The following is a 9,860-nucleotide window of genomic DNA, read 5'->3' on the forward strand; positions in this document are numbered from 1 at the left end:
GTTAGCAGGAGTGTTAAAAAAATATTGTATCTCCCTCCGATAAAGAAATAAACAAATTAATTAGGTTCAAATTATAATTTTGAGCCAGGGGTACAAATTGGAATATAAAAAAATAGGGAGTACAACTCATTACAAGTAAAACAAAATTGATCTAAGATGGGAAAATTTGACAATTTGCCCATGCTAAAACTCGCCGAGGTTAATACAAGAAGACGTGATGGCCCTTGTGGTTCTGGATGATATGTAGCAAATGCTTGATTTTGAAGCCATAGGGATTCCTTCTACTTCCTTTTAATTTCCAAAGGAATTTCATCTGCCAAATTATGAATGAGACACAAAGAGCAAACGAGCGTTCAACTATTCATTATTGGATTGCCAAATTTTACTCAAAAACCAAATGTATGCAATACGTAATGTCAGAATTGTGTTTTCACATACTTGTCAATTATCATCAAACGAATAGGATAGCCAGATAAAATATCAAGTTCAAATCAAATGCAAATAATAATATCAAACATGACAAAATTCAACTCATTACCTTTTAACTCCTAAAAGGGGAACCTAGCTGGTTTATTCGTTAATACATAATAAAACTTGCTTCCCAGTCACAAGTAAACCAAAATCAATCAAAACCAGACAAGAGAGCTCATGCCAGTATTTCAACTGCCTAATCCAGTAACAATCATGACAGCAGCGTATGATTTTGCAAGGATAAAAGCCCTTGATCGGAGCAAATACACAAATTCAATTACATCTAATTCTTCTTAATGAAATAGTAATAATGAGTCAGGTCAGCTTTATTAAGATAGTGGTGAATGATAATGGTTTGTGGAAGATGAATACTCAATGACGTCAGCTGTTTGAACAGCAGGATTTTAGAAAGAAAATTACAGTTGGACATACCTCAAATTTGATGTATACATAACATATTTGTGTGCAGGTACCACTTTGAAGTTACAAGGTACAATTTATGTGTAAGAGACAACAATTGTACTTCTACCTTTTGCAGTTTTACTTCTTTTAGTCATATTAATTTTGCTCTCCTTGGAACGAGAAGTCTGGGTGAAGATCCTCTCCATTTATAAAACTAAATGGAAGATGCAATTAGGAGAGAGATAGAGACATAAAATTGGTAGTGGATCCTACCATTAAGTGGGTCTCACCGTCATTAATTATTTTTTACTTTTGTGTCTCTTTGTCTCTCTAAATGGTAGAAATGGAGAGGATCTTAACTCGAGAAGGGTTCTAGGCTAAACAACCATGAAAACCTCATTCAGGTTGGATTTGTAGGATCAGTAATTTCTCCTGATAAATTCCAACAGTAATTATACAACTTCAATTTAGAGTAGACAAGGTGGAAAATAAATAAATAGAATTAACAATTGCAAATAAGAAGAACCGAATCACAACTGAGTGACTTAGTTTCCGATGCTTCATGAACTTCAAGAAAAACAGTGGAAGTGAAAGGGTCAAAAGAAATGTACCAAACGTAATTCCATCCTTTTCCATAGCATCAATCATTAATTATAAATACAATGGAACAGTATGTATCCACCAAAACTCAACAAGCATTGGGAATTTTTTTATAATAGCTGTGATTTAGTTCAATGAAATGAAAGAAACTAGTAGAAAAATAATGAAGCAGCAAACAGCACAGAAGAACATAGAGAAAATGAATATTATTTTGCCACTGGACCACAAGGCAATAGCCAAACTAGTTTCAAACTCAGTTTTTTCATTGAAATCCATTCATGAAATTATCATGCAGAATTGCATAGAAAACAAATGAAGTTTCAAAAATCTAACTTGGTTCCTATCCACTTCCTATTTCTTTTTCCCTTTCTTCTGTTGGCCTTTCCCCTTTGTGTTATCAGTGGAAGAATCCGTACTAGTATCCTTGATATTAATCGCACCCTGGCTGAATTCTGGAGACAAAATCTTAGCAATCTCGGGAAAACCAACACTGTTTCTGCCACGCAACAGTGTTTGCAAATTCTGCTCCCAAAGCTTGTCTTTCTTAATACCAGGACTCTGCACAGCAAAATATACCGTTTCCAAATGAGTAAAAGTAAATAAAACAGTAAACTTTCACTTTAGTGTTCAATGACAACAGCCACTCCTACTTAGGCTCATTTGGATAAACAACGTCATTAAGTGTTTATAGCTTAAGTGGTTATCATATAAGTGTTTATGTATATATAATCTATTTATATGATAAAAGATAAAATAAAGTCAAATTCTTTCCATATAAGAAGATATAGGCCTTGTTTGTATAGCAGCTTATGTATAGGTTGTTTCTACAACAAAAGATTGTTTTCGCATAACCTATATGCTCTTTTCATAAGGTTTTTTCGAAGAGCTTATGCAAATAAGCTGAAAACAGCTTATAAATGTGTCGTAACCTGTTTTTAAAAGTTCAAAAGTTCTCTCAAACGGACTCAATTGTTCTTATGTCAGTAGACATGCTCAAATAAGTCAATCCGAACCGACCCATAAGTTGTTTTTAAGCATCCTTTATAAGTTCTCTCAAACATACTCAGAAGTGCTTGTTTCAATACATGGATGAGCTCAAATAAATCAATTTAAATAGGCTCCTAGTTCTAAAATATTTGAAAAAAATAACTAGTCAAGGAGTATGAAAATTCATCTCCTTAGTCCCTATCAGTGACTAAGTGGGTCAGTTATCATATATGTAAAGATTAAAGACTACTTAGTAGGGGGAGTTATACTTGAACAAATAAATTGAGGGTCATAGTATAATTTGCAGCTTATAGCTGCTAACTGCTAAGCTATTTCTATAACAAAAGATAAAATAAAGTTAAATTGTTTTCATGTTAACAATAAGCTATTTTTCATAAACTATCTCAGAGAACTTGTGAAAATAAGCTGAAAACAGCTTAAGAGCATGGAAATGATGGCATGTTTTGTGAGTGAGAACATTGATCAAACAGTTGGTATGCAATAATGAAACAAAAAGAAAAAAGGGGAGAATTGAAACCCGGAAACTGTAGAGTTTGATGAACTTGGAAATGATGGAAGCGATTTCGGAACGAGATTTATGAGGAATGCCCATGAAAGTGCAGAGTTCACTGGTAGCTTTGCGTGTCTTGGTTTTGCCGACACCCATAATTTCGGCGACGGCTTTGGATACCGTCGACATGCTCCTTCGCCCTGTTAAACCCGCCGGATTCATTTTTTCTCCTCTGATTTGTGATGTGCTGCCGTTGATCCTAGTTTGTTTTGGACTAACAAAAAATCACTTTTCTTACTCTGATCGCATTTGTTTCAGATTTTTAAATCATTTTGAAATACTACTATATGATGCGGAAGAAAAAAAACATTTTGATAAAAAAAATATATTTAACCTCAAAATAAAGTAGTTTTTTTTTTTTCATCCCGAGTTTAGCTCAATTGGCAGGAACATTGCATAATTTATAGGGTCGGGGTTGGAACCCCGGACACTCCACTTCTCCACATTTAAATGTGTGAGCTCCGGCCACTAGGTTATTAGACAAAAAAAAAAAGTAGCTTTTCTAGACAATAAAAAACTTTAAAAACAAAGAAATCAAGTGTAAGAAAGAACTTCAAAAAAATTATGACATAAATAAACAGAATTCAGTTTAAGTTTTTTCTAAAAAAAATTAAATAAAATCTTTTTGAAATAAAATTATTATTTTTAAGTCAAGACAGACGCATCCTTTATAAAAGAAATATTTGAATCTATTTTGTATTTTTGTATTGTTTATAAAAATATTCTCTAATTTTATTTTTTTACAATGATCAAACTAACTCATTTCATTCATAATATCGTGTTTAATATAAGATGGTATATGATCATGATAATGGGGACTAGCATAAGACAATAGCTCCCTCGCTAATAAATGGGGCACATTATTTATTTGTCGTTGGATGAAAACTTAATTTAAAGTTTGGTAAACTAGAAAGTGAAGCTTTATAATAATTTAGAATAGCTCCTAATTCGAAATTGGTACCAATTTTGTTGGAGATGTCGCCAAGTAAAATTATCGCCTCTTTTAGACGGCATGTTTCCGCTTCTTGTGGTTATGAAATGCCTTGAAACCAAACTGTTTTTGCTACTATATACTCACCATGAGCATCCCTCATACACATTCTTATACTGTAACACCTGTTATCCTTAAAAATTGCAGCATCCACGTCGTACTTAACCTCATCCAAAGCTGGTTTTCTCCACATGGTATCATTGTTGTTACTCTTATGCAATGTGCAAGTTCTGATACCCAAACCTGAAACGTTTGTCACAGGGGTGGCAAATGGATGGATTGGATGGATATGGATTTGGATCCTAATGGATGGATCAAAAAAGGTCCATTAGTCCATTACAATCCACTATTTTTTTTCTTAAAAAAAAATCATCTAGTCCATCCAATTAGAATAAAGTCCATCCAATCCATCCATTATTAGATTTTAATGGATGGATAATCCATCCGATCCATAAATCAAAGTGTATAATTTTTTTTAAAGTGTATTATTTTTTTTATAGGTGAATTATTTTTTTTTGAAGTGTATTATTTTTTTTTATAGGTGTATTATCAAAAAAACTTATTACGATCTCTTTTAAAAAAAAAACAGTTTATTTATGCAAAACAACTTATTAGGATCTCTTTTGAAAAACAGCTTATTTATGCAAAACAACTTATTATGATCTCATTTTCAAAAACAGCTTATTCATGCAAAACAACTTATTCCGATCTCATGTTCAAAAACAGCTTATTTATTAAAAATTGCTTATTATGATCTCATTTTCAAAAACAGCTTATTCATGCAAAACAGCTTATTTATGCAAAATAGCTTATTTCGATCTCAGTTTTAGTAACAGCTTATTCAAAACAGCTTAATTATGCAAAATAGCTTATTATGATCTCATTTTCAAAAATAGCTTATTCAAAATAGCTTATTTATGCAAAACAACTTATTTCGATTTCATTTTCAGAAACAGCTTATTTGAAACAGCTTATTTATGCAAAATAGCTTATTAGGATCTCTTTTAAAAAAATCAGCTTATTCAAAACAACTTATTTATATAATCAAATTTTAAACCGTGCCAATAATTCATTTAAAATAAAACTATAACGATTAAAAAAGAGTGTGTAATAATTATGTTTAGTATTTTATACCAACAAACTCTTGCAAGAAAAACTCTCTGCAACAAATGAGTTAATTTTTTTGCTTTCCAAAACACAAATAGTCATTGATAGGTTATTTCATGAAGAATGCAACAGTTGATTATATACGCGCTAAACAAAGCTACGTGCCAAAGACTGAAAATTCTTGGCATCTACAAACTCAAATGAATTAGACACTGAATTCAATATCATATGGTCGTGACATGAGTGAAACATAAGACATCTTTATTTGTCTGTTCAACAATGCCTAAGAATGCCTGCTTCAAAATCAGTGATAATGAGAAATAGCCCAGCTGAGTGGGCATGGACTCCTCACATTGAGCTACAACAGCTTCCTCTACTATGATCCAGCCTTCGCTATTGGACTTCACTTGTTTAATCTCTTCACAGCAACTCTAAGAAAATGAAGACATAAGAACATAACAAGCACAAATATAACCACTATTTGACAACACTGAATTAACCTCTAAAAACAAAACACACTAAATTAAGGCTAACACAGAGGGATAACAAGGATGGAGAATCAATTATGTTCAGGACAAATGAGTAACTAGCACAACCATTGAAGCATACAGACCCAAAAAGTCTGCTTTCTAATCCCACTAAATAAAGAATATGCTTAATATATCTACCAGGAAAACACTATTGCCATTGCCATCTAACAATTTTTCACCACTAAGCCTTATATTCTCAAAATTGTGAAAGAGCAGGGAAAAATTATGTAGATAAATTTAAAATTTCAGACATACTAAACACAACTAGACCTACTGACCTGCTTCATGTTAAATTCATAGAAGAGAAGCTTGACAGTTCCTCAACAAATTGAGGACCATCATGAGATATTCCAGCTACAAAAAAGAATTCACTGAATTAAAAAAGGCACATGTTAAATGAAAAAATTATAAATAACGAGTTGATAGATACTAACCAGGAGTTCCACAAAGCCAATCATGTGAGCACAATAATGCTTCAACATTTTCTGGCAAAAGAACACTTCTATATTTATCTAGTATCCGTCCACCTATACTGAATGAGGACTCTGATGCCACTGTTGTAATAGGAATGCTCAAGATATCACGTGCCATCTTAGAAACTTCAGGGTATTTACCTTCATTCACTTTCCAATATTCAAGAACATCTAAGTTGGCATATTGATTATGATCAAGTCTCTCTTCATCCAAATAAGTTTGTAAATCAGTCTCTTTTCTGGAAGGTCCGCACAATTTACTTTGATAATTACTAAAATCTTCTAATTCACTTGAAGGAATGATTGGACTACCTCTAACAGACCTTTGTGAAGATGAAACACTTAGCTCATTAGAGGACAAGAGATATTCTTGAAAAAAAAGTTTCATCTTATCAAGAATCTCATTAGCAATTTTCACTCCTCCATCATTACCAAACAGCTTCACATAGCAGTATTCAACAAACTGTAACTTATATCTAGGATCTAAGATGACCGCAAAAGAAAGAATAACACTGTAACAGCTCCAGTATTTGTCAAATTTGGTCTTCATGCTTTTGGCCATGCAACATATTTGATCTTGATTAACAGATACATCATGATAAACACATGCAACTTCTTTGAGTTTCATTTGAATTCTCCATACAGCACTAAAATAAAGGTTTGCAGTTGGATAATTGCTACCTGAGAATAAAGTTGTGATATCATAAAATGGCTTCAAAAACTCATCAATTGTGATATCTAATTAATGTGGGACTAAATGTTAATAATCATAATTCAAGACGTCTATGTAGTTATGAAATAATTCATCGTATAATTATCGGACATGATTAGCTCAGCTGTACTAAATAAATAGCTTTGCGTGTCAAAAAGGAAAACTTTGTGCTATCATACACATCAGCAAACGATGAAATAATTTGGAAAAAGTTGCTATGTGATGAGAAATAATTTGGAAATAATAATTACAAAGCTAAGTGATGTTGATAGTTTGGATAATTGCTACCTGAGAATAAAGTTGTGATATCATAAAATGGCTTCAAAAACTCAGCAATAGCTTCTGCCTCAATCCACTCGCTATCCGATAAACTCTCAAAATGAGGATCAATGTCTTGTAGGAGGGAAAATGTGTCCTTTAAACCAATAGTACTATCAAGCATCAAATAACTGGAATTCCACCTAATAGGCATGTCTTGACGAAGTTGCTTAGAACTTACGTTTGAGAGTTGGTCTAAACAACTTTTGAACTTTAACTTTCTTGCCTCCGAGCCTCTTATATACTTCACGCACAATCTAATCTTATCCAAAGAACCTTCAATAACTTTTATACCATCATGAACAATTAGGTTTAACACGTGTGCCCCACATCGAACATGAAAATATGCCCCACCAGCCATAAGAGAAGTTCCAAATGATGGATGTTTCTTCAAAATATTGACCATTGCATCATTATTAGATGCATTATCCAAAGTAAGTGTGAAGATTTTAAAAATGATAAGCAAATTTTAACTATAAAACACTACAGATATTTAACAACTTGTATCATAAAACACATCAATTAACCAAAAAGAATATATATTAGGGCATACATGATACACTACATGATACCAAAAGAATATGTAAATTCACACTACATGATACACAATTGAGATTAAACTATCCTAATTATAGTGCAAAGATTTTCCCTCATCAATGCAATTATAAACTAAACAGCCATAGATTGATGATTTATCGAAGTTAATCACTTTTACATGGTTAAGTAAAAAATAAATGGCAAAAGGTCTAACCAAACATGCTATTAACTTGGAGAAATCCTAACTTGGTTCATAGTTAATTCTCTCAAAACTTATGCAACTTCACCAAGCTATTAACATGTACAATGGCAAAAAAAAGTGAGTGAATACCCAACAAAAAAATATCATCAGAAAATCTAGGACAAAAACGTTGTCTACAGAGGTTGTAGCAAAAACTATGACAACAATCATCAGAAAATCTTCAAACGTTGTCAAACAAACAACTATGAAAACACTACAAAATCAACTAAGAAAACACAAACAACAACAATCTCAGATAACCTAATTCAGAAAACGCAACAAAATCACATTACAATATAATAGAGACTCACAAAGGCATAGAAGAATCGATTTCAGATTTGAAGAGGAAGAATCGAATCGTCGTCGGAATTTGAATCAATAGGAAGTAGGAACAGAAGAATCGATTTCAGATTTGAAGAGGAAGAATCGAATCGCTGACAATTGCTACATATGTTCACAACGAATTTCAGATTTCAAGAGAAATTTGGAGAAGAAATTAGGGTTCAATTTTTAATTTGGGGAAGAAATTAGGGTTCAGTTTTATTTGGGGAAGAAATAAGCTATTGTTTTTTTTTTTTGGTTACAAATAAGCTATTCACTATCTAGCTTTTAATTTTTTTAATTGTTTCTTTTTTTTGTTTTAATTTGTTATTTTTTTATTCAAATGATCCATTGGATAAAAAATAAACAATAAAAAATGATCCATTGGATCTTTAAAATCAATTGGATGGACTAGATCCATCCATATTGTTTAATGGATGGATTGGATACAATCCATTAAAAATAAAAAATGTTTTATGGATGGATTGGATGGATTTTGTAGTGGATGGATCGGATGGATATGGATTTCATGGATCTAATTGCCACCCCTAGTTTGTCATATGTTGTTGCTTTGAACACACTTGTCATTGATGCAAGGATTAACGAGCCAGTCGAACAGATATTGCGGGTAGGGTTTCAACGTCATCCCACAATTTCTCATTTTTGCGCTTCCAAATGCACCACATTGTCATAACAAACATATGTCGGCTATCATGGGACAACAATTTGATCAATTGAAGAAAAAAGATCGACAAAACCATAAGCTATTTCCAATTTATCATGGATAAAATTCCACAGTCTCGCTTCAACTCATAATACCTCCTCCACCTTATTGCATCCAAATAACACATGGCAATCATTTTTATAAGATCCCTCACAATGAACACACCGAACTGTGCATTGAACTCCTCTGGTGCAAAGTCTTTCCCTAGTGGGGAGGCAACCTCGTGCTACGCACCACAAGAACACTTTGGCTTTTTTGAGGAATTTTCATGTTCCATATTTTCATCCAGCTACTAGGGACTCTCAGACCATGATTATCCATTAAGCTTTTTGTGATATAATGGTATGCAAACCTTACATGGTGCTCTCCATGTGATGTAAATTTCCAAGAAAATTTATCTTCGCCCATATCCTTAAAAACTAACATAGTCAAAATTTAATTTGCCACTTGAGGATTAAAGTAGAAATTAGCTGAATCAACTTTTCATTTTCTAGTGGTACTATCTATTAACTCTTCAACCTTCATATTATCCACATCGTTTTGCAAAGTGTTTGGGATGTAATTGCTCACGTGACCTCTAATCCGTGTATCCTTCCACATTTTGATTTTTTAACCATCATTTATTCTCCATCTGATGCCTCCCTTAGCTACTACTCCCTCCGTCCCAAATTGTATGTCATTTTAGAAAAAATATTTGTCCCAAATTATATGTCGCTTTACAATATTAATAAAAAATTAATGTTACTTTTCCTATTATATCCTTAACTATTTATTACTCTCTCTTCTTTCAATTCCTTCATTTATCTTTCCCCATATCATTTATTGAGGATAATTTTGTAAAATAACTCATAATATCTCTTTCCCACACAATATTA

General features: G+C 32.5%; 2 protein-coding genes across 2 annotated transcripts; both read right to left on the reverse strand.

The window, feature by feature from the left end:
• Positions 1-1,571: 1,571 nt before the first annotated feature.
• LOC11405829 (uncharacterized) lies at positions 1,572-3,321 on the reverse strand. The gene is made up of 2 exons (XM_003612436.4): positions 2,999-3,321; positions 1,572-2,031 (listed from the first exon to the last, which is right to left on the reverse strand). Exons 1-2 carry the CDS (start codon positions 3,191-3,193, stop codon positions 1,825-1,827), a joined length of 402 nt encoding a protein of 133 aa, XP_003612484.1. The 5' UTR covers positions 3,194-3,321; the 3' UTR covers positions 1,572-1,824.
• A 1,842-nt stretch (positions 3,322-5,163) lies between these two features.
• On the reverse strand, positions 5,164-8,463 carry LOC112421912 (zinc finger BED domain-containing protein DAYSLEEPER). Its single transcript, XM_039834158.1, has 4 exons — positions 8,252-8,463; positions 6,094-6,813; positions 5,938-6,013; positions 5,164-5,560 (listed from the first exon to the last, which is right to left on the reverse strand). Exons 2-3 carry the CDS (start codon positions 6,758-6,760, stop codon positions 5,943-5,945), a joined length of 738 nt encoding a protein of 245 aa, XP_039690092.1. The 5' UTR covers positions 6,761-6,813; positions 8,252-8,463; the 3' UTR covers positions 5,164-5,560; positions 5,938-5,942.
• Positions 8,464-9,860: the final 1,397 nt, after the last annotated feature.

The sequence above is a fragment of the Medicago truncatula genome, chromosome 5 (genome assembly GCF_003473485.1).
Source record: "Medicago truncatula cultivar Jemalong A17 chromosome 5, MtrunA17r5.0-ANR, whole genome shotgun sequence".
Taxonomy (NCBI): domain Eukaryota; kingdom Viridiplantae; phylum Streptophyta; class Magnoliopsida; order Fabales; family Fabaceae; genus Medicago; species Medicago truncatula.

Excerpts from the sequence above, each read along its gene's own strand:
- LOC11405829 (XM_003612436.4), bottom strand. The coding sequence starts at position 3,193 with ATGAATCCGGCGGGTTTAACAGGGCGAAGGAGCATGTCGACGGTATCC. Across the intron at positions 2,032-2,998 it reads TCAAACTCTACAGTTTCCGG|AGTCCTGGTATTAAGAAAGA; the intron begins GTTTCAATTCTC and ends TTTGCTGTGCAG.
- LOC112421912 (XM_039834158.1), bottom strand. The coding sequence starts at position 6,760 with ATGAAACTCAAAGAAGTTGCATGTGTTTATCATGATGTATCTGTTAAT. Across the intron at positions 6,014-6,093 it reads TTGGCTTTGTGGAACTCCTG|CTGGAATATCTCATGATGGT; the intron begins GTTAGTATCTAT and ends TCTTTTTTGTAG.